At 45.5% G+C, this 25,159-nt stretch overlaps 1 protein-coding gene and 1 long non-coding RNA gene across 2 annotated transcripts; one reads left to right on the top strand and one right to left on the bottom strand.

Moving 5' to 3' along the window:
* The first annotated feature begins 1,749 nt into the window (after window positions 1-1,749).
* Window positions 1,750-14,672, top strand: LOC137098002 (phospholipase A and acyltransferase 4-like). The gene is made up of 5 exons (XM_067473645.1): window positions 1,750-1,791; window positions 5,702-5,789; window positions 9,264-9,369; window positions 10,954-11,216; window positions 14,401-14,672. Exons 2-5 carry the CDS (start codon window positions 5,745-5,747, stop codon window positions 14,485-14,487), a joined length of 501 nt encoding a protein of 166 aa, XP_067329746.1. The 5' UTR covers window positions 1,750-1,791; window positions 5,702-5,744; the 3' UTR covers window positions 14,488-14,672.
* Window positions 14,673-16,884: 2,212 nt separating this feature from the next.
* LOC137098003 (uncharacterized) lies at window positions 16,885-23,880 on the bottom strand. Its single transcript, XR_010910538.1, has 2 exons — window positions 23,725-23,880; window positions 16,885-21,668 (listed from the first exon to the last, which is right to left on the bottom strand). It is a non-coding gene; the product is annotated as an uncharacterized lncRNA (long non-coding RNA).
* Between the last annotated feature and the right edge of the window lie 1,279 nt (window positions 23,881-25,159).

A 25,159-nucleotide genomic window follows, 5' to 3' on the forward strand; every position in this document is an offset into this window, starting at 1 on the left:
GGAACCACTGCTATAGAGACTTATATCATTACACATGTGCAGTTTCAGCATCCTGCGATAAAGAGTAGTAGGTCAGGGGAAATCTTTCATGAACACCCCTCGTAACTCCCCATTAGGAACCTGTCTCCTACCTTACGCTGAAGCAAAGAGCACAGTATGTGGGGTGGAGCAGCCTTAAATAGCCTGCAGCTCTGCCCCTCTCAACCATCCCCAGCAAATCTGGTCTACTTCATGGGGCTCTTCAAATAACCCTACCATCACCAACACCACCATGCTTTAGGGGCTTTGCCTGCCAGTTATGGGTGGGCCAGCTTGATTGTTTCCACTATATTAATTATTTATTTTATTTATTTACAGCTTTTATATTCCGCCCTTCTCACCCTGCAGGGGACTCAGGGCGGATTACAGTGTACACATATATGGCAAACATTCAATGCAAATTTTGACATACAAACATATACAGACATACACAGAGGCTATTCCACTTTTTCTGGCCGCCAGGGGAGCTGTCGCTTCCATCGTCCATCTGCGACACTGATGAATCACTTCCACATTCCCCGCATGCTTCCCCGCTGGAATGCTTTGCTGGAGTCTTCTTTATGGCCTCATAAATCAGTTAATTATTTATTTATTATTTATTTATTTACTTTGCTTATATACCGCTGTTCTCAGCCCGGGGGCGACTCACAGCAGTGTACAACATGGAAAGGACAAGTTTCAAAAATACAAGGCACAATCTAAAATATCAGTCTAGCAAAACCAAAAACATCATCATCAAAACATCCACAATATCAAAATACAAAAAGCCAATCTCGACGTCTCATCGTTTAAACCACAATCCAGTATCAATTTCCGTTGTTCCATTCCTGTTGTCATTACCAATTATTGCACTTCATGTTCGAACGCCTTCTTGAACAGCCACGTCTTCAATTTCCTGCGGAATATCATCAGGGAAGGAGCCAGTCTGATGTCCACAGGAAGGGTGTTCCACAGCCGAGGAGCCACCACCGAGAAGGCCCTGTCTCTCGTCCCCGCCAGACGTGCCTGTGAGGCAGGCAGGATCGAGAGCAGGGCCTCCCCAGACGATCTCAAAGTCCTCGTGGGCTCGTAGGCTGAGATGCGGTCAGATAGGTATCTTGGGCTGGAACCATTTAGGGCTTTATAGGCCAACGCCAGCACCTTGAATTGAGCCCGGTAGCAAATCGGCAGCCAGTGGAGCTGGTACAACAATTTAATTTAATTTAGCCTCCCCACACTTTAAGGTGGTACCTAATTTTCCTACTTGACAGATGCAACTGTCTTTCGGGTTACAAAGGTTGACAACAGGCTACACAATTGGTTGGAAACCCACTCCAACCCGGGCTGGCTTCGAACTCATGTCCTTTTGGTCAGAGTGATCTTAATGCAGCTGACACTCAGCCAGCTGCGCCACAATCCCGGTGCATACGGCTATAGCTGTATGTAATGACAGTGTGACTAAATTGTGCTTGCAGTTCTGGAGGGACTCTAATTGTTACTTCTCATGGACTTCGCATAGGGATTTGGTTAACTAGTTAAAATTCATGAGTAAACTAGGTTTTTTTTAAACCAGAAAATTTTCGGGATGGGGGGGGGGTTAAGGATTGAACCCCTAACCCCCCCCCCCCCCCATGGCTTCAGACCTGTTCTCAGATCTCCACTGATTTACAAGAAATCAGGCACAGAAGCCCCACCTCATTTCCTTTTCCTGAGAAAGCATTGTTTGACAAACAAACAGCAGAGTCGCCTTTCCTTCTTGGTGAAAACTTCATGGTAAGTCTCTCCTGCTTTTAAGTCTCTCTCTTTTGATTATAGATACAGAATTTCCCTGAAGGAAAGATATATGACAATGTATAGATATGTGTGTATATGTTTGGTGGGAGAAATCAGATTGTTTTAGTGTGTGTTAGGAGCAACTTGAGAAACTGCCAGTCGCTTCTGATGTGAGAAAATTAGGTGCCTGCCAGGACGTTGCCCAGGGGATGTCTGGATATTTTACTATCCTGTGGGAGGCTTCTCTCATGTCCCTGCATGAGAAGCTGGAGCTGACAGACAGGAGCTCACTCTGCTCCCTGGATTCGAACCACCGACCTTTTGGTCAGCAGTCCTGTCGGCACAAGAGTTTAACCCATTGCACCACCAGGAACCTTGATGACTAAAGTGTATAACTTCTAAATTCAGTTGTAAATGGGTGGGTGAGTAGATGTTTTAGGGGATTGAAATGTTGATGGATGTTCCCTGGAGAGCGAAAAGCATTCTGTGTGTTTTAGGACCCTAACATCATTCAGATTTATTGTATTGTTAGTTCAGTTTTCGGTCTATCGAGTATTATTTATCTGGTACTGTTCCTATTCTCTCCAAGACTCTACAGCATAATTTCTCAACCTGGGGGTCGATAGTAATAATAATAATAATAATAATAATAATAATAATATCAATAATAACAATAACTTTATTTGTATTCTGCCCTATCTCCCCAAGGGGACTCAGGGTGGATTCCAACATAACAATGTCAAACATTCAATCTATATAAATAAAAATGTAATGTTCGTTTGTGGGATTAGCAGAACTCAAAAACCACTGGACGAATTGACACGAAATTTGGACACAAGACACCTAACAGTCCAACGAGTGTCCATCACCCATAAACACACACACACAAAACCCCAGTGGAACAGACTTTAAAATTCACAAATACACCATATATACATACACACATACACTTATATACATATGCACATGCACACATTCATACACACACACACACACATATATATGAGCAAACACACACAAATTCATATACACACAAATATATACATATACACAAGCATACACATATACACAATATGCATGTACACATGTAAACACACAAATACACAAATATATACACACATATATATTTATACACACACACACATATATATACAAACACACATATATACACACGCACATACACACACACACATATAGAAGTAAACATATATACACAAATATATACACACATATATACAATATGCATGTGCACATATAAACACACAAATACACAAATATATACACACATACACACACACATACACACACACACACACACACATATATGCAAACACACATATATACACAGATATATGCACACACAAAATACATATACACAGACTGGGCCACAGCAATGTGTGGCAGGGGACGGCTAGTAGCTATATAAAACAGATGATACTGACATAAAATCCCAGAAAAACCCCACATATAAAAGTAGCATTAAAACTTAACATCAAATTAAAAACCTAGCATCAGTAAATTAAACTTGATATCAATAAATTAAACTACCACATAGGCAAACAAATTTCTGTAATAACAAATCTGTGGGGGTTGCAAGGGGGTGTCACCAAAGGTAATCAGTAAACACAGTATTTTCTGTTGGTACTGGGGGTTCTGTGTAGGAAGCCTGGCCCAATACTATCATTGGTGGGGTTCAGAATGCTCTTTGATTGTAGGTGAACTAGGAATCCCAGCAACTACAACTTCCAAATGCCAATGTCTATTTTCCCCAAACTCCACCAGTGTTCACATTTGGGTATACTGAGTATCCATGCCAAGTTTGGTCCAGAACCATAATTGAGTCCACAGTGCCCTCTGGATGTAGGTGAATGCGGGGGGGGGGGGGGGGGTCAACCCATTACACAAAGTAAGCATTTGCAGTATAGTTGATTTTGCTCAGGGGCGCTCTTGAGGCGCTCTTGGGGGAAAATAGACATTGACATATGCGAGTTGTAGTTACTGGGATGTATAGTTCACCTACAATCAAAGAGCATTCTGAACTCCACCAATGATGGAATTGAACCAAATATGGCACTCAGAACTCCCACGACGAACAGAAAATATATATCAGTGATTGGTTGGGGGGGGGGGAGCACCAAAATACTGTTTGTTTACCGTTGAAAATTACCTAGGGCCGCCTCTGTCTGTGTGCCAAGTTTGGTTCAATTCCATAGTTGGTGGAGTTCAGAATGCTCTTTGATTGTAGGTGAACTATAAATCCCAGCAGCTACAACTCCCAAATGACAAAATTAATTCCTCCCAACCCCATTTGGGCATCTCGGGTATCTGTGCCAAATTTGGTCCAGTGATGTGCGGGGCTTGATGAATGCAAAGCTGGGGTGAAAATTGCTGGAAGAAACATTAACAACCTCAGATATGCAGATGACACCACTCTGATGGCCGAAAGCGAGGAGGAGCTGAGGAGCCTTCTAATCAAGGTGAAAGAAGAAAGCGCAAAAGCCGGGTTGCAGCTAAACATCAAAAAAACCAAGATTATGGCAACAAGAATGATTGACAACTGGGAAATAGAGGGAGAAAACGTGGAGGCCGTGACAGACTTTGTATTTCTAGGCGCAAAGATGACTGCAGATGCAGACTGTGGCCAGGAAATCAGGAGACGCTTCCTTCTTGGGAGGAGAGCAATGTCCAGTCTCGATAAAATAGTAAAGAGTAGAGACATCACACTGACAACAAAGATCCGCCCAGTCAAAGCCATGGTATTCCCTGTAGTAACCTATGGATGTGAGAGCTGGACCTTAGGGAAGGCTGAGCGAAGGAAGATCGATGCTTTTGAACTGTGGTGCTGGAGGAAAGTGCTGAGAATGCCTTGGACTGCGAGAAGATCCAACCAGTCCATCCTCCAGGAAATAAAGCCCGGCTGCTCATTGGAGGGAAGGAAACTAGAGACAAAGTTGAAGTACTTTGGCCACATCATGAGGAGACAGCAAAGCCTAGAGAAGACAATGATGCTGGGGAAAGTGGAAGGCAAAAGGAAGAGGGGCCGGCCAAAGGCAAGATGGATGGATGGCATCCTTGAAGTGACTGGACTGACCTTGAAGGAGCTGGGGGTGGTGACGGCCGACAGGGAGCTCTGGCGTGGGCTGGTCCATGAGGTCACAAAGAGTCGGAGACGACTGAACGAATGAACAACAACAACGAATGAAAATACATCCCGCATATCAGATATTTACATTACGATTCATAACATTAGCAAAATGACGGTTTTGAAGTATCAACAAAAATAATATGGTTGGGGGTCACCACAACATGGGGAACTGTATTAAGGGGTCGCGGCATTAGGAAGGTTGAGAATCACTGCACCAAAAGATTGTATTACTATTCTGGGAATCAGGGAGGTTTTGTCAGAAAATGTGATCCATTCTGAGTATGGTCACTTTGTTATTTTTGCAATTGCACCACACTGCGATCTTACTCATGGGGATTTCCTTCGGATTTTTTGTGACTTTGTTTGGAATGCTTTTCAAAAACAGCTTTTGTCAGGATGCCCGAAGAAGCAGCCGTGAGAAGTGGGTGCTTAGTTCATCCTGACATGAAGGCTCTGTTGGCGAAAGAGAGGACTAGGAAGAAGATCTGGCGGTGTTTTGGGGACCGAAAGTAGAAACTGTGAGAGTACATTCTGACCTGGAGCGGGGTGGAGTTTAGTTTCCAGGGATGGGGAGGATAATGTTTGAACTGTTTTTCCCTTTCTGGCAAGAAGGTAAAATAAAGACTTTGTTTCCAGAACTTAATTGTGAGTGTGTCTTGATCCCAAATAGGAGGGAAGCAGAATTTGTTTGCAGGACTCGATCATTCATATTTTTCTCCTCTCTCTTTTTGCCTTTGATTCTGCTGCCTGGCAATGTTGTCTCAGCCTCCTCCTCTTCATCCCTATACTCTACAATACTGAAAGCAGAATGGAGGCTGCAAGGACCAATGACGACATGGGATACAACAATTTGGTAAGCAGAAAGATTGTTCGGAAACCTATTCCCCCTGAGTGAAATTCTAGGTTTCTTTCTTCATCTCCCTTATTTGTTTATAGTCATCACAGCTTTCTCCCATGAATTGAACCACAGAGCTGGAAGGGACCCCAAGAGGCCATTCAGTCCATTTTTTTGTCGTGTCAGGAGTGACTTGAGGAACTGCAAGTCGCTTCTGGTGTGAGAGAATTGGCCGTCTGCAAGGACGTTGCCCAGGGGATGCCCGGATGTTTTGATGTTTTATTATCCTTGTGGGAGGCTTCTCTCATGTCTCCGCAAGAAGAGCTGGAGCTGATAGAGGGAGCTCATCCGCACTCTCCCTGGATTCGGACCTGTGACCTGGCGGTCTTCAGTCCTGCCAGCACAGGGGTTTAACCCACTGCGCCACTGGGGTTAAATGCAAAAGTCCATGCAAAAGGGGGACTTTTTCACATCAGGAGTGACTAGGGAAACTGCAAGTTGCTTCTACTATGAGAGAATTAGCCGTCTGCAAGGATGTCGCCCAGGGGACACCCAGATGTTTGATGTTTTTACCATCCTGGTGGAGGCTTCTCTCATGTCCCTGCATGGGGAGCTAGAGCTGACAGAGGGAGCTCATCCACTCTCCCCTGAATTTGAACTGCCAATCACCAAGGTTCAGGGACCTTCTTTGGTGCGGTCCTCGGGATCTCCTCGGTTGGGGAGATCCTCCTAAAAGCGGCTCGATATCACCGACCTGTCAACAATGCTCCCAGCACATTTTGCCTCCAGGGACATGAGAGACATGCTTAATTATTTTAAAGGCAGTCACATGGAGGAGCTCATCTTCAACTGCTCTAGAGACTACAATCCAATGGAGCCATGGGTTTACATGGCAGGAAAAGAGATTCCACATCTTTATTAGTAAGAATGCTTTGATGCAAAAAGCAGTTTGGCAGTGGAATCTGGTGCCGCCTGGGAATCCGATGGATTCTCCTTCTCTGGAAAATTTTACGCAGCTCTGGCCATCTGCTGGGAGGACTTGGATTGTGTCTTCCTGCCTGGCAGAAGATAGCTGAACTGGATGAACCCTGCGGTCTACACGATTCTAGGAGTCTGTCCAAGAAGTCTAGGAGTCTGTCCAAGGTGCTGAACATGGGAGAGTCCACACTTTTGCTAGCTTGGTGCCGTTTTGGAGGGAAGACCCAACAAAGGGGATTCAGCTTCTTGAAAGATCAGACAAAAATCCAGAGCAGATCCCCTGTCAATTCTGGAACCATGAGGGGTGTTCATTAAATATTTCCCCTGACCCACTTCGTGGTTGAATTTCAAAGCCACAAGAGCATGCTTTTTCCATTTGGGTGGACACCTTTGGTTCTTTATTTATTTATCGTGTCAGGAACAGACCAAAAAGTTGCATTGCATTTTTAACAAACAAACAAAACACAAAGTTTGCAAGCTTGGTAGTTGATTAAATGTCCTTTGACCACTTTCTGGCCACTTGGAGTGCCTCTGTTGTTGCCGCAAGAAGGTCCTCCATTGTGTATGTGGCAGGGCTCAGGTTACATTGCAGCTAATGGTCTGTAGTTTGCTCTTCTCCACACTCGCATGTCGTGGATTCCACTTTGTAGCCCCATTTCTTGAGGTTGGCTCTGCATCTTGTGGTGCCAGAGCGCAGTCTGTTCAGCGCCTTCCAAGTCGCCCAGTTTTCTGTGTGCCCAGGGGGGAGTCTCTCATTTGGTATCAGCCATTGGTTGAGGTTCTGGGTTTGAGCCTGCCACTTTTGGACTCTCGCTTGCTGGGTGTTCCAGCGGGTGTCTCTGTAGATCTTAGAAAATTATTTCTTGATTTAAGTCATTGACGTGCTGGCTGATACCCAAACAAGGGATGAGCTGGAGATGTCTCTGCCTTGGTCCTTTCACTATTGGCTGCTACTTCCCGGCGGATATCAGGTGGTGCAATACTGGTTAAACAGTGTAATTTCTCCAGTGGTGTAGGGCGCAGACACCCCATGATAATGCGGCATGTCTCATTATGAGCTGTTTTAGCGTGGTGAGATGTGTTCCACACTGGGCATGCATACTCAGCAGCAGAGTAGCATAGCGCAAGGGCAGATGTTTTCACTGTGTCTGGTTGTGATCCCCAGGTTGTACCAGTCAGCTTTCGTATGATATTATTTCTAGCGCCCACTTTTTGCTTGATATTCAGGCAGTGCTTCTTGTAGGTCAGGGCACGGTCCAGAGTGACTCCCAGATATTTGGGTGTGTTGCAATGCTCCAGTGGGATTCCTTCCTAGGTAATCCTCAGAGCTTGGGATGCTTGTCTGTTCTTGAGGTGAAAAGCACATGTCTGTGTTTTAGATGGATTAGGGATCAGCTGGTTTTCCCTGTAATAAGCTCACCTTTGGTGAGTGTACCACATTATCTCTTGGTTTTGATGGCCTCCTGCAATTTCTGCAGCAGTGAAGCCTAGTACGCTCCAGCAATCATGGTCCCCTTTGCTAGGACATCCATCAATATTACTCTGTGCTGGTCCCAAAATATATTGAACATAACCTTGCCTGCCAAGAGTTGGGCACGTGCTTTCTTTGGAGGCGGTGAGTTGTGATGCTTCCATTGCATTGACCAGACTTTAGCCTTGCGATCAGAGTGATGGGCCCAGCTTTTTTCCTGTGTGATCAGTCTGTTGAAAAAGTCCTGGTTTCCATGGCACAACATTGTCAATACAATCTGAGAGCATTCAACTCGTTCCTGCTTCTGGAAAGGTATGAGAAGCCGGGGGAACCAGGGAGCGGATACCTTATGCAGGTGAAGATGGTCATGGGTGATTTTTTTTCCCATGGACCCCACACTCACCTTGACATTTTGGGCTAGGGGGCAAATGGTTACGTGGCAATTTTCCAAAATGGTGACCTCCATTTGCTGGACTGTGAGTTCATCAACAGCAGAGTGGGGTCGCCCTAGAATTGGAGCTGTTTGCACCAAAGTCAAACCACATGTGGATTGATGATGCCAGTTCTTGACTCCATCATATGATGGCGAATCCGCACCATAAACACTTTCATCTCATTGAACGTCTCCTTTGGTGTGCGGCTTTCAAGGAAAGGAACTTGAGGACTGCTCTGTATAACACTGGGTCCATTCTCAAACCTCACACCACTTCAGCACCTGAACAATCAAGACTGTTATCAGTTCTGAGTTGAAAATTGGCACGTAACCTATAGGGACTTATATCATTACACATGTGCAGTTTCAGCATCCTGGGATAAAGAGAAGTGGGTCAGGGGATATCTTTAATGAATGCTCCTCGTACTGTACATTAATTATATTGCTTTGCAAGTATGAGGTTTGGATTTTGGTCCTGAGAAAAGATAGCAGGAATCATGGTGTCTGAATAGTATTTAGGAATGTGGCTGTCCTCCTCCCGCATCTTTCATCATCCCCAGTTCCACCCAGTTTAAGACAGCTCCTATAATGGCTTTGTTTGATCTTGTAGGAGGAAGAGAATGAACCAGAGCCTGGAGACATGGTTGTGTTTCCTCGGCGTGTGTACAAGCATTATGGTGTGGCCGTGGATAAGAAACACGTGGTCCACCTCACAGGTAAGTACTTCTCTACTTTGAGTCATTGAAGGAAGATTGAGGTTGGATCTACACTGATAAATAGTGCAGTTCGAGTTGCAGTATAGGATCAATTTAGTCCCATATCATGCAGGCAGTGTAGATCTAGCCTGAATGGGAGGAAGCTCACCAGTGGGTTTCCTAGGCTGAGTGGGATTCAAACATCATTTATGATCCAGTATACATCATTGACTCTTGTAGCCTTCCTCCCTCCCTCCCTCTTTTCTTCCCTCCCTCCCTCCCTCCTGCCTCCCTCCCTTCCTTGCTTCCTTCCTTTCTCCCTTTTTCCTAGCTTCCTTCCATCCTCCTTCCTTCCCTCCCTCCCCCTCCTCCTTCCTTCCTTCCTTCCTTCCTTCCTTTCTCTTTCCCTCCCTCCCTCCCTCCCTTCCTTCCCTCCTCCCTCCCTTCCTTCCTTCCTTTCTCTTTCCCTCCCTCCTTACTCCCTCCCTCTCTTCCTTCCCTCCCCCCTCCCTCCCTCCCTCCCTTCCTTCCTTCCTTCCTTCCTTCCTTCCTTCCTTCCTGTTGTGACAAAGAGCAGGAAACTGGACCCTCCTGACAACAATCCACCACACTTGACTGCAGGAATACAATGCTTTTTATTGAAAAACGTTGAATGCAAAGCAGAGGAAGAATCAGAGGTAAATAAAAACCATAGCAAAAACAGCAATAAGCAATGTCCATGAAATAAAAAACCACGGTTACCCTTGATGAATCATGAAATCTGCTAGCTCCCAGCAAACGACACTTGGAACAACTTGAGAAACTACGAGAAACCCAGCCACTTGAATCAGGAGGCCTCCACAGGCTTGCACTTGGAACTGGAACGATGCCTGGTCTGAAGGCAGCTTCAGACCCAGCACTCTTAAAGGAGAGAAATCTATTACGAGACATGCCTGAAGTTTTTGTTTGCATTCCTCTCAATCTTTCTGACCTCCGTAAACTTTGTGCTTCTTCCCTGCTCTGCCAAATCTGCCCCCTCCTTCTCTCATTAGGCTGACCAGGTGTCAGATTCTCTGGGGAAATAAGGCTGGGAGAAAAAGGGAGTGAAACTTCTCCACTCGGTTCGGAATGAATGTTCTCATGAGAACTTTGACTTTCACTTTCCAAGGGTGTAGGATTTTCACTGTTCAACCCATCATCAGTATTAACATCTACACTGGCATCAGGAAATACATTCAAAGAATCAGGTACAGGGTCACACAGAGGCTGAACCCCAACACTTCCTCCCTCCCTCCCCCATTCTTATTTTCTGGGTAGTTCTTTTTTGTGGTTGGTCTTGTTTTGGGGATAGGTCTTATTTTCAGAGTAGGTTTTATTTTGGGGTTGGGTCTTATTTTCAGGGTAGGTCTTATTTTTGAGGGAGATCATGTTTTGCAGGTAGGTCTTAATTTCAGGGTAGGCCTTATTTGCAGGGGAGTAGTACCCTGTATGCATTATTTTCAGGGTATTTTCTCTTAATTGTGCAGAGGTTGACTTATAAGCTTGGGTTTTCTGAATTGAGTTCCACTGTTTCCATTCCATTTCAACCCCTAAATCTGATGTTCTTTCCTCCCTTTCTTTCTTGAGCTGGGGACCCAGGATTTTCGGGCTCTAACCTTTCATCTGCTACTGGTTCATATGGAGAGGTGAGGAAGGACCGTGTTTCCGATGTGGGAAAAAATTACCAGGTCATCAAGAGGAATAAGACTACTCCGGGTGTCCGGGATCCAGAGGAGATTGTCTGCAAAGCCGAAGCTATGGTCGGGACAAAGAAGTACTACAACGTTTACACCAACAACTGTGAGCATTTTGCCACAGAGCTGTGTTATGGAGCTCCAGAGAGTGAACAAGTGCGTAGATCAGGTGTCCCCAAAGGGGGGGGGGGTTAAATTAATATCTTCCTCTGAGCTTGACAGAGTGTGACTTGCCTAAAGTGAATTCAAACTACTGTGTCATGCTCTCTGAATGCTGAATTCCTTCCCTTTCTGTTCATGCCCATATTTTCTCTTTCTTCCTTCCCACTCTATGCCTCTTTCTTTCCTTTCTTCCTTCCTTTCCTCTCCTCCATCTCTTTTTCCTTCCTTCCTTCTTCCCTTTTTCTTTTCCTCCTTCCTTCTTCCCTCCCTTCTTTTCTTCATTCCCTCTTTCCTTCCTTCTTTCCTTCCTTCTTTCCTTCCTTCCTTCCTTCCTTCCTTCTTTCCCTCTTTTCTTCCTTTTATCTTTCTTTTCTTCATTCCCTCTTTCCTTCCTTCCTTCCTTCCTTCCTTCTTTCCCTCTTTTCTTCCTTTTATCTTTCTTTTCTTCTTTCTTTCCTTCCTTCCTTCTTCCCTTTTTCCTTTCCTCCTTCCTTCTTCCCTCCCTTCTTTCCTCCTTTCTTCATTCCCCCTTTCCTTCCTTCCTTCTTTCCCTCTTTTCTTCCTTTTAACTTTCTTTTCTTCTTTCTTTCCTTCCTTCCTTCTTCCTTTTCTTTTTTCCATCCTTTCTCCCTCTTTCCTTCATAGAATCTTAGAGTTGGAAGAGACCTCATGGGCCGCCCAGTCCAACCCCATTCTGCCAAGAAGCAGGAAAATCTCATTCAAAGCACCCTTAACAGATGGCCATCCAGCCTCTGTTTAAAAGCCTCCAAAGGAGGAGACTCCACTGCACTTCGGGGCAGAGAGAAAGTTCTACTGCTGAACAGCTCTCACAGTTAGGAAGTTCATCCTAATGTTCTGGTGGAATCTCATTTCCTGTCATTTGAAGCCATTGTTCCGTTGTGTCCTAGTCTCCAGCACAGCAGAAAAAAAAGCTTGTTCCCTCCTCCCTATAACTTCCCTAAACATCTTGATCCCTGGCCCTCATCATGTCTCCTCTCAACCTTCTCTTCTGCAGGCTAAGCATAACCAGCTCTTTAAGCCGCTCTTCATAGGACTTGTTCTCCAGACCCTTGATCCTTTGAGTCACCCTCCCCTGGACACATTCCAGCTTGTCAACATTTCCTGTCAATTCAAAAAGACAGACCAGATGGAAGGAGTCCAGAGAAAGGCCACCAAAATAGTCAAAGGTCTGGAAGCCATGTATCCCAAATGAGGAGTGTGTTAGGGGAGTGTGTTAGGCTTCTTTCTTATGCAGATAAACAACTTCACTCTCACAGAGCCTCATCTCACACCAAAGTTACACAGGAGTTTCACACAGTAGCTTTTTACACACAGCAGCCTTCAACACGATGACCTTTAATTTGGAGCTTCTCTCATCGAAGCTTCTCACACACCAGGCCTACTCATACCAAGGCCTACTAACACTGAGGTCTACCTCTCACTGAGGCCTTTTTCCCACTGAGGCCTTCTCACACTGAGGGCTCTCTTAGACTGATGCCTCTCACATACTGAGGTGAACTAACAGTGAGGCCTTCACATATTGAAGCCTACAAACAGACTGAGGTCCTTCTCCCACAGAGACCTCTCTCATACTGAGGCCTGAGGCCTTTCTCATTGAGGTCTGCTAACACTGAGAGCCCCCTCAGACTGACACCTCTCACATACTGAGGTGAACTAAGTGAGGCCTTCTCATACTGAGGCCTACAAACAGACTGAGATCCTTCTCCCACAGAGACCTCTCTCAGACTGAGGCCTGAGGCCTTTCTCATTGAGGTCTGCTAACACTGAGAGCCCCCTCAGACTGACACCTCTCACATACTGAGGTGAACTAACAGTGAGGCCTTCTCATACTGAGGCCTACTAACAGACTGAGGCCCTTCTCCCACAGAGACCTCTCTCAGACTAAGGACTACGTCAGACTGAGGCCTATCCGGCCTTTCTCAGTGAGGTCTGCTAACACTGAGAGCTCCCTCAGACTGATGCCTCTCACATACTGAGGTGAACTAACACTGGGGCCTTCTCATACTGAGGCCTACTAACAGACTGAGGCCCTTCTCCCACAGAGACCTCTCTCAGACTAAGGATTACGTCAGACTGAGGCCTATCCGGATTTTCTCAGTGAGGTCTGCTAACACTGAGAGCCCCCTCAGACTGACACCTCTCACATACTGAGGTGAACTAACAGTGAGGCCTTCTCATACTGAGGCCTACTAACAGACTGAGGCCCTTCTCCCACAGAGACCTCTCTCAGACTAAGGACTACGTCAGACTGAGGCCTATTCGGCCTTTCTCAGTGAGGTCTGCTAACACTGAGAGCTCCCTCAGACTGATGCCTCTCACATACTGAGGTGAACTAACACTGAAGCCTTCTCATACTGTGGCCTACAAAAGACTGAGGCCTTTCTTCCACAGAGACCTCTCTCAGACTGAGGGCTAGCTCAGACTGAGGCCTATCATACAGAGGCCTCTTCTCACTGAGGTCTGCTAACACTGACAGCACCCTCAGACTGACAGCAACTAAGCTACAGACACACCTGTTTGTATTGTACTACAGCTTTTGCTGTGTCATTAGATCAACCTTTTCAGTGCCTGACTCACAATTGTATAGTTAAAAATACCTAGTTAATTTTTGATATTTCTAACAGAGTGATTGACACTTAACTTGGAAAAGAGAAAGTTCAGGAGGAAAACAATGAAAACAATGTTTACATATTTAGGAGGATTTTCGGTTGAGGACAAAGGGGTCAGCTTGTTTCCTGCTTCTCCAGAGAACAGGACACAATGGAGCCATGGGTTCAAACAGCAAGAAAAGAGATTCCACCTAAACATTAAGTAGAATGTCCTGATCGTTCGTGCTTTAGGACAGCAGATTATTCTGCCGGCGGGGGGGGGGGGGGGGGGGGGGGGGAGAACGTCTCTATCTCTGGAGATTTTAAAGCAAAAGTCAGATGGCCATCTGTCAGGAGGGTTTGAGTTGTGCCTTCCCACCTGGCAGAATGGGGTTGGATTGGATAGCCCTTGCGGTCTCTTTCAACTGTAGGATTCTGTGTCTTGTGCTTCTCATCCTTTGAGGTACTCTCCTTTTCCCCCAAATGAAAAACCAAAACTACATCTCACAACAAGAGTTCAAAATGCATGTGACTAACAGCCAATGGTGCTCTCTTTTCCTCCCTCTCAGACATTCTGGGCCAAAATCATAGGGGGTCTTGTAGTGGCGGCTGGAGTCATCGCGACCGTATTCATGGCAATTCTACGAAGAAGGTAGTAACATCAGCAACTCTGGAGTCGATTCTGAGAGAGAGGCCTGACGGACACATCCCCACATGACCACGGCTCCTCCGATTTCCTCCCATGCAACTCTGATGTGAATCCTTTTGGTGTCTCCAGAGCCTAGGACTCCAGTTCCTAACACAAAAAAGATATCAAATAAAGGTGCCAAATAAATACAAACGATCTGAGTTTCTCTCGCTTTGTGTGGTTTGGATTCAGCAATGGAACACTACTTCATGGTACTGTGATGGTACTTGCTTTGATACTCTCCGACTCTGGGGAAGTGGTGCTCATCTCCATTTCTAAGCTGAAGAGCCGGTGTTGTCCATAGACACCTCCAAAGTCATCTGGCCAGCATGACTGCATGGAGTGCTGTTCCCTTCCCGCAGAAACGGTACCTATTGATCTACTCACACTTGCATGTTTTTGAACTGCTAGGTTGGCAGAAGCTGGGGCTAACAGCAGGAGCTCACCCACTCCCTGGATTCAAACCTGCAGGTGTGGTCTAACCAAGGCAGAACAGAGGGGAAGCATGACTTCCCTGGATCTAGACACTAGACTCCTACTAATGCAGGCCAAAATCCCATTGGCTTTTTTTGCCGCTGCATCACATTGTTGGCTAGTGATTTTGTCATTTGGGAGTTGTAGTTGCTGGGATTTATAGTTAACCTACAAGCAAAGAGCATTCTGAACTCCACCAATGATGCAATTGAACCAAACTTCACACACAGAACTCCAATGACCAACAGAAAATCCTGGAAGGGTTTGGTGGGCATTGAACTTGCATTTAGGAGTTGTAGTGCACCTACATCCAGAGAGCCCTGTGGACTCAAACAACGATGGATCTGGACCAAACTTGACATGGATACTCAATAGGTCCAAATTTGAACACTGGTGGAGTTTGGGGAAAATAGACTTTGACATTTGGGAGTTGTAGTTGCTGGGATTTATAGTTCACCTACAATGAAAGCATTCTGAACCCCACCAACAAGAGAATTGGGCCAAACTTCCCACACAGAACTCCCATGACTAACAGAAAATACTATGTTTTCTGATGGTCTTTGGTGACCCCTCTGACACCCCCTTGTGACCCCCGCAGGAGTCCTGACCCCCAGGTTGAGAAGCACTGCAGTAGATGAATCCTAGAGCTTCTTGTGCTTGACACTGGAACACATTCCCCAGCATTGGATCTAGAAAGAGAGAGGGAGCCAGAGAGAAAGTTTATCTTCGTTCCAAAGTATGGGAAGATGTCCTTGTTTGACCTTGTTTGACCCCTGGGGGGGTAATGGGGGGGGGGTTCAGAGGGGTTGCCAAAGACCATCAGAAAACATATAGAATCATAGAATCAAAGAGTTGGAAGAGACCTCATGGGCCATCCAGTCCAACCCCCTGCCAAGAAGCAGGAATATTGCATTCAAATCACCCCTGACAGATGGCCATCCAGCCTCTATATTTCTCATGGTCTTCGGAACCCCATGGCAGAGAAGGCTGAAGATCTCTCCATCTGTTCTTCTCTTCTTTTTTGGAAACAGACTGCGAATCCTCCCACCAAACGCCCTCCTCCACTATGATTGGCCAGCTTCTCAGCAAGCGGGGAGCTGTTTCTGAGACTCCAAGCAGGGAGGGGAGAGCAGGCATGCTGGGTGCATGGTAGCATGGTACACATGGGCGGGCGAGGGAGAGCATGCGAGGCTGGAGGGAGGCTCACACCAGCAAGTCCCATCAAGCCACAGGGGTTCAGTGTGGGAAGTTTGGCCCAATTCTATCGTTGGTGGGGTTCAGAATGCTCTTTGATAATAATAGATGAACTATAAATCCCAACAACTACAACTCCCAAATGTCAAGGTCTATCACCCCCATTGTTCACCCCTTTTGAGCTCCTCCCTCAAAAACACATTCTCCCATCACCTATCTCATCCAAAGTTTTATCAGTTGTATCCTAGTGCATCTGGCCCGCACACTGTGTTCTATTTTCTGTTATGTTATTTGGAACTGTTTATTTTATTTTGTTATTTCATGTGTTTATTTAGATGGTATTTTTGCTTCTTGTACTTTATTTTGCAGTATTGTTATTTTGGACTTTGCCTCGTTAGCCGCCCTGAGTCCCCTTCAGATAGATGGTGGCGGGATATAAAGAAAGACCGTGCTCTGACCTACAAGAAGCACTGCCTAAACATCAAGCAAAAACTGGGTGCCAGAAACAATATCATACGAAAGCTGACTGGCACAACCTGGGGATCACAACCAGATACAGTGAAGACATCTGCCCTTGCGCTGTGCTACTCTGCTGCTGAGTATGCATGCCCAGTGTGGAACACATCTCACCATGCTAAAACAGTGGATGTGGCTCTTTGCCCTCCAACCCCCGAAATAAGAGACACAGACAACGATATGGAGTAAACTAGGGCAACTTTATTGAATGTTACCTAATTAACCTGGAAACTTGTTTTTCCACTAACCTGAATTGACCTAAGAATTGGTGAGGAATAAAGCCGAGGTAGTGTTCCTTCCCGTCCTACCCCTCGGCTGAAATTGGGCGAAACACCAGGTCCCCGAGTGAAGTAATCCTGGGTGACCTTCTATAGCAACAACGAAGAATATTCTGCCCCAAGGGATTGAGGTCAGAATCTCTCGTTCCTAGGTCATTTGCGTATTCCCCCCTTGGTTGTAAGAACCACAAGTGAGGGTTTGCGCCAATGACCCAAACAAAGGTTGCCTTGGTGAACACCAAAATGTATTTGCTTATCTAATTCCGCTGTTGCCTATTTAAATCCCAGCGCTCCCAATTTGCCTTTTAACAGTATAGGGTAGGCGAAAAAACCACCTAGAACATAGAGGGTAAAAAATTCCTACCCGGCCCCTACTGGCGACCTAAATTATACTGTTAGCGGCGGGAGGGTGGGTCGAAGTCTTCTAAAGACTGAAGCAGAGGGGGCAGAAGCTGTATGAGTAGCTCCGCCCCCTCTGGAAAGTAGATCCGGCCGGATCTACTTTCCAAGCCTCTTCTTCGGGTGAGTGGGGCAAATTTCCTTCCCCGTCGCAGCTTCGCCGCGACGGGGAAGTCCTGTTGCCCTCCAACCCCCGAAATAAGAGACACAGACAACGATATGGAGTAAACTAGGGCAACTTTATTGAATGTTACCTAATTAACCTGGAAACTTGTTTTTCCACTAACCTGAATTGACCTAAGAATTGGTGAGGAATAAAGCCGAGGTAGTGTTCCTTCCCGTCCTACCCCTCGGCTGAAATTGGGCGAAACACCAGGTCCCCGAGTGAAGTAATCCTGGGTGACCTTCTATAGCAACAACGAAGAATATTCTGCCCCAAGGGATTGAGGTCAGAATCTCTCGTTCCTAGGTCATTTGCGTATTCCCCCCTTGGTTGTAAGAACCACAAGTGAGGGTTTGCGCCAATGACCCAAACAAAGGTTGCCTTGGTGAACACCAAAATGTATTTGCTTATCTAATTCCGCCACAGATTAGGGGCAAGGGTCCACTTAGCCCCTATCCCCCACCAAATCCTCTAGAATATGGCCAATCACTCTCTAAATTCAGCCCCCAATTATCCCTTCTCCATATCGTAGCTGCATTCAATCATGACTGTAAACAAATCTGGTGTGGTGCAATGCAGTGTGGTAAGTAGTACCGAAAAAACATAGGACAGAGTTGCGCCATGCGCCTTGGCACCGCCAGGCCACTTATCATGTGATCATCTCAGACCAACTCATATTTGTCTGAGCCAACAATGTTTAGTTTCTTGTGTTCAGCTACCCCTTGTAGCAACACGACCCTGCCTTGTTACAGGGCCAAACATTCATATCTTTATGAACATATCGACACAGGATGACCAACATTCCCGAAATTAACAATAACGGGACCATCCCTCCTTCCGAAGACGTCGTGTCTTTCGAATCGGTGGATGTAAGGAGGCGAGGCCCAGGTGGTGGCCCCAAGGAACTGTTCACCTGACGTTGCACTCTTTTTTGCTGTGGTGAACAGCTATGGCAACCGCCAGTAACGTCGTTTAGTGCCCTCGCACTGCATCTGGAAAAAACAACAAGTCTCACTAAAATGGACTAGCCAGCATCTGGAAAAGGATCGCCAAATTTTGTTTCACTCTCGTTATATTTGTTTGGCTGCCTGTGGCCCATGGCTGCACCAATGTGGCCGCTGGTATCCAGCAGAGTGTCACTTTCGACCAAGGCTAACCAGCCTCTTTGTAACATGGCCAACACAGCATAAAAGTTTTTTCTTTCTTCCTTTCTTTCTTTCTTTTTTTTTTTTTTTTTTTTTTTTTTTTTTTGATGTGTGCGTTGCACTGATTCTTGGCCGAAACTGGAAACAGACTAGTCTCGGTATCTCCATTAATTTATTATTATTATTCTTATTTTTCTTTAATAATGCCAGGGCTTAAACCTTATGATCAGTTAGTCTTGACTTGACCCAACTGCAGGCAGCTCATCCCTTGTTGGCTAGACCCTGTAGGGTTTTGTTATTGACCCCCATATGGAAACCCAAGGGGGCCGAACTGCCAATAATAAAATTGTATGATCAGGTACTTTGGTATGAATAAATACCGTGGGTAGTTCCAATAATGATCCATTAAAATTAAACAAAGCATCAAATCAATTGAGGATCACGCGGGTTACCGCGTTTGTTTGTTGAGCCATTTTCCTTTTTAAAGTCATTGGCATGAAGATGGAAAACCTGCGCTTAGGCCTACTGACGATGCGGATGGCCAGTGTAATTATTGTTAGGATCTAAAACCCCTTTTTACGGCACCTGGCCACTGCGCTGCTAACGGTAAGGACAAGGAACAACACCCCCGCCAAGTAGGCTTGACTAGTTCCGACAAAATTCTTGACCCCTTTTAAATCAGAGACTCGTGCCTTGCTGCCAATAGTAACTTATGACTACGACTACTTTACTTGTCGCATTTGAGAAGGACTATATATGTTGTGGGAGACAATCTGAATTGGGAACGACCGGTCTAACGGTCTAATGTTCAAAAAGAGTATCAACTCTGCCATTGTCTAACGTAGCATTGTGATCTACCGCAACCAACTGTTGAACCATGAAGTGAAAGGTAAACATCGTTATGTCTCCCCTTGTCCTTTAAGATCGAGATGTTGTGGGTTAATTAGCTTGTATCATGGCACTATTATTTGCAGCAGCCGCATAAGTTGAGTAACCAAAATCACTAGTCCAAAAGTCAATTGACCCTCTGTTGTGAAAGAACTCTAAAATAGAAGGATCTTTAACTATCACTTAAGGTGTGTAATGTTAATGACCTAATTAGCACACCAGTGTCCATCGAATGACTTTGGATAGCATAATCCCAAAAACATAGAGCTGATTGTGGGGCACAACACACCATAGTTCCTAACTCTCGAATGGGCACATTTACTTTAATAGGTGTTGTAACCACCCAACAGGTTCTTCGCTATTCTAATATGATGAGTTGTTACGGTGACTCTAAACTGGATTTTCCGAGTGAAGTCAAATTGGTTTGGAAATTGTATTGATGTGACCGCGAAGTTTACATGGCTCCCAGCTCATGTCGTGCAATAAAGTTGGTCTATTGATATCCTAGTTGTCTTAATAAGCTACCGGGTTGTAGATGCTGACTATCAGCAGCCCGTAATCTCTTTGTCATGTTTATTTTGTAAAGTTAAAATAGAAGCTGGGGCCCTCCGTTATTGTTAAGCCAAAAGTCACATCCAATAAGCGCATCTGTTGTTGATGGTCTCATCATGCAACTATCCTAATCTTAATGTTGTTCGACTATCCTCCAAGTTATCTGGTTAATTAGTTATCCCTGGACACATATGTCCACCGGAACAGCTGAACTTGGAATAATGCAATTGCTGGACAAAACCGTAAAAGGCGCCGAACATCTTGGTAGCCATAGATAATCTAAATGCACCCTTAACTGGGTCCCTGTAAGATGACGTAAGGTGTCAAGCGCAAATCCCCTGGGTATTTTGTGAACTATATCCAACATAGCTATCCCCCTGATTGTTGGGTGTAACAAAGGTTTTGACATTCTAGCTTCCTTGGCCCTGCCATGGATCTTATAGCGGGCAATGTTAGCATGTCCTTAGAGATGCAAGCCAGCGGCCTTTGTGAAATGTCCTGGCCTTTGATCTGGGAGCAAGACCACCCAGCAACCACTACGTGCATAGTTGGCTGCAAAAGTATGGGGGCGAGTTCTTATCCGAATAGGTTTAATGTGCTGGGCCCCTATTGGAAAGAAAAACCGCTCTGGGGCTTTGCTAAGGTCATGCCCGTTGAGGGCCCCATCAATATTGCCATAATTGTCTAGCGTGCTCAATTATAATATGTACCAGCGTACTGAGCTTTGTAGCCTTTTAAAGGTGCCCCCAGTAGTGCTAATGCCTGCACCTGGCTCTGAACTGTCAATGTCGTTTCTACCGTACCTGTAGAGAAAAGTAAGGCCTGGCCCGTATTGAATTTTAATCTAATATGCCCATGATATGCATTTTGTCTTATCCATGAAAATCAGAGCAGGTGAAGCGTTTCGGTTAATTAATCTTATCGTTATTTGCTTTTTACTTCATGTAATTTATTAACATAGACCCTCTCTGTTAATCGCTCTATAGGAGTGTGTAACCATGACCCTATCAACCTGATACCGTTGTCCAATAAGCGGCGAATGAAAAACCACCCCCAGGATAGCCCTGTAGTAAAGGTGGGAAGGTCAGTTCGCTGAGCCAATATTAATGACCCATTAAGCTAGTGGTTGGTCGTTATGACCCCCCCTTTTGACCTATGATTTTTAGTCTGGGTCTGCCGCTATAGGTAATCAATGTTGACTTATATGAGCCGATGCTGCCAAATAGTGGATGGGCCTGTTGATAGTGTGTGTGTTATGTTATTTTCGGTCAGAATTAGCCCTCTTTCTCTTTCTCCCTTTTTTTTTTTTGTTTTGTTTTGTTTTGTTTTTGTTTGTTTGTTTTTGGCTTAATTGTCCCTCAGGCCAACCCGTATGTCTCTTAGTATCGTAGTACCTGTGGTTGCACTGCTTCCATCACCTGCTGTACTCGGGAAAGAGCCTCACAGCCGCCTGTGACAATGCTGAATGTTGGAACTGTCTGTTTGGTTAATGCCTATTGAAGGGTCTTTCTGTTGTGTTCACCTCTATCCAGTTCTATCCCTATAGCAAAATAGGAAAGAGAGATATTTGCAAATAACTGTCATGTTGTTCAACAAAGTGTCCCAAAAGAGTAAAACTGTAAGTAGCTTCTGATGTGAGAGAATTGGCTGTCTGCCAGTACGTTACTCAGGGACACCCGGATGTTCTGATGTTTTATTATTATTATTATTATTATTATTATTATTATTATTGTGGGGGGGGGTTCTTCCTGTCTCTGCATGAGGAGCTGGATCTGAATAAATGGAGCTCATCTGTGCTCCTCCTGGATATGGACCTGCGATCTGTCGGTCTTCAGTCAAAGGTAGTCCCTTGACATTAAGTCCAGTCATGTCTGACTCTGGGGTGTGGTGGTCATCTCCATTTCTAAGCCTAAGAGCCAGCGTTGTCCATAGGCACCTCCAAGGTCATGTGGCCGCATGACTGCATGGAGTGCCTTTACCTTCTCACCGGAGCGGCACCTATTGATCTACTCACATTTGCATGTTTTCGAACTGCTAGGTTGGCAGAAGCTAGGGCTGACAGCGGAAGCTCATGCCGTTCCCCGGAATCGAACCTGCGACCTTTCGATCAACAAGCTCAGCAGCTTGGTACTTTACCCACTGTGCCACCGGGGGCTCCAATATTGGTACAAGGGTTTACCCCCTGTGTCCCCGGGAGCTCCTCAAATATGTTTGTACATATCTATCTACACATATATATAGCTATATTATTTTATTTACTATTATTGTTATTAATATTAATTATCTCATTGTAGTCCTCTATATGTAAGGTCGAGGGTAAAGGTGTAATGATCATCTCAATTTACAAGCCTCAGAGTCAGCGTTATCCATAGGCCCCACCACAATCAAGTGGCCAGCATAACTGAATGGGGCGTCATAGGCATCTAGATATAAGCATATCTAATATATAGGCTAGCATGTTCAAAGTATCCTAAAGTTGGGAGAAACCTCACAAGCAACCTAATTTAATATCCTGTGAAACACTGTCGTTTGGGTTGAAATTTTTTTTTTGAATTTATTGTTGTTGTTGTTGTTGTTATTATTATTCCTGTCCTTCTGTATATTCTTATTAGCATCTTGCACCTTATTGCAAGGTCTAAGCCGGTATGAGCCATACAGCTACAAAATGGCTGCTTGAAAGAAAAACAAGATGGTGGCTCCCTGTAAATGCCACGAGGCCTGGTCAGTAGCATCTAAAATGGCCGCCTGATCAGCATGTCCAGTTTCGTTTTCTAGTTGTAATTTATTCATCCATGTATATCCCCGCCTTTCCCCTTCAGCAGAGGGAATCAGACCAGCTTCACCAAGGTGGATTGATAAACATATGAACTAAAACATTATAACCATAAAAAATTTAAAATTAGTGGGAAGTATGTGTTGAGTTTGTTTGCCATAAAGGAGGAGAGGTGTGATTGCACCTTTTGGGCCTCGCCCGACCAGGGAATGTATCTAAGAGTCAATAAATAGCCTCCTGCTATTATTTCCTCTTATTTATAAGTCTACTTTAGTTTGTTTGTATGAATGTCCTAACCCCCATTTGCCATCCCGAGGGGACGGCAAACGGCGGGACCTGCCCGCAGCCCCTCCCTGAACTCAGAGGGCTCAGGCAATGGAGGGAGAAGAACACGTGACCCCGCCGGGGCAGTCAGAAGAAATAGTGTAGTGGCCGCCCTCCTGCTGTAAAGGCCGCCCGGGATCTGCCCCACCCAAAGGACGATGACTGGCCTCCCCAAGGCCCTGGATTCGGCACTGTCGGCCATGCAGTCCGCTGCGGCCGCTGGCGATGAGGAGACCCACTTGGGTTGCGGCTGCCTATGTGCCATTGCTTGCGTTCTCGTGCCAGCGGCCATAGCGCAGAGAGAGAGGGGATGATCCCTCCCAGTTGCCGGTTAACGAGCAACAGATGGGGCCAGCACCTACAAAGAAGACCCTTACCCATAACAATAAGAAAGATGAAGCAGGCGCCCATAAGCGCCACACTTCCAAGGAAGGAGAGGGGAAAAATGAGGGAAGGCTGTTGTTGCCTTCCTCCCTTCCCCCTCCCCTTCCTTTCCTACCGCCAAAGCCAAATCCATGTCCGTCTCCCTCGAAGTCTTCTAAAGACTGAAGCAGAGGGGGCAGAAGCTGTATGAGTAGCTCCGCCCCCTCTGGAAAGTAGATCCGGCCGGATCTACTTTCCAAGCCTCTTCTTCGGGTGAGTGGGGCAAATTTCCTTCCCCGTCGCAGCTTCGCCACGACGGGGAAGTCCTGTAATGAGACATGCCGCATTATCACAGGGTGTCTGCGCCCTACACCACTGGAGAAACTACACTGCTTAGCCGGTATTGCACCACCTGACATCCGCCGGGAAGTGGCAGCCAATAGTGAAGGGACCAAGGCAGAGACATCTCTAGCTCATCCCCTGTTTGGGTATCAGCCAGCACGTCAACGACTTAAATCTAGACATAGTTTTCTAAGATCTACAGAGACACTCGCTGGAACACCTCAGCAAGCGAGAGTCCAAAAGTGGCAGGCTCAAACCCAGCACCTCAACCAATGGCTGATACCAAATGAGAAACTCCCTCCTGGGCACACAGAAGACTAGGCGACTTGGAAGGCGCTGAACAGACTGCGCTCTGGCACCACGAGATGCAGAGCCAACCTTCAGAAATGGGGCTACAAAGTGGAATCGATGACATGCAAGTGTGGAGAAGAGCAAACCACTGACCACCTGCTGCAATGCAACATGAGCACTGCCACATGCACGATGGAGGACCTTCTTGCAGCAACACCAGAGGCACTCCAAGTGGCCAGATACCGGTCAAAGGACATTTAACCAACTACCAAACTCACAAGTTTTGTATGTTTCTGTTTGTTTGCTTTGTTCTGTTAGAAATGTAATATAATGGACTGGTTGCTCTGACACGACAAATAAATAAATAAAGATTATTATTATTATTATTATTATTATTATTATTAAACTCCACCAGTGTTCACATTTGGGCATATTCACTATGTCGGAACCCAGGCGCCTTAAAGAGCCAGACTCAGGAGTATGTCCAAAAGTATAGTTTATTTATTAGAGTATAGTTTATTATAGTTTATTTATATAGAAAAAAGAGACTCAGAGACACTTACTTCAGTGCCTCTGGTCAAAATTCAGAAGTTGCAGCAATTTCCAGCTTGAAAAACAAACTAAGACAATAATCCGCATTATCCTGGCAAAAAAATCTGGATTAAACAGGAGAACTTCCGCAAAATCCCACAAAATCACACAGTAAAAGGAAAACAATCAAACAAGAAGCCGTGAAGAAAAGTCATTGTCCAAATGAAGTCCAAAGTCGAAGAAATCCAAGTCAAAAGTTGCAAGGTTCCAAAATCCACAAGGCAGCGTCGTCGTCAAAAGCAGTCTGAAGTCAAGGAAAGGGGAAATCCACACTCACGAGAATCCAAGCCGGTCAGTAACACGAAGCAAAACAGCAACCTGTAGATCCAGGACCCAAGCCCAACAAG

Source organism: Anolis sagrei, chromosome X, assembly GCF_037176765.1.
Source record: "Anolis sagrei isolate rAnoSag1 chromosome X, rAnoSag1.mat, whole genome shotgun sequence".
In the NCBI taxonomy this organism is placed as follows: domain Eukaryota; kingdom Metazoa; phylum Chordata; class Lepidosauria; order Squamata; family Dactyloidae; genus Anolis; species Anolis sagrei.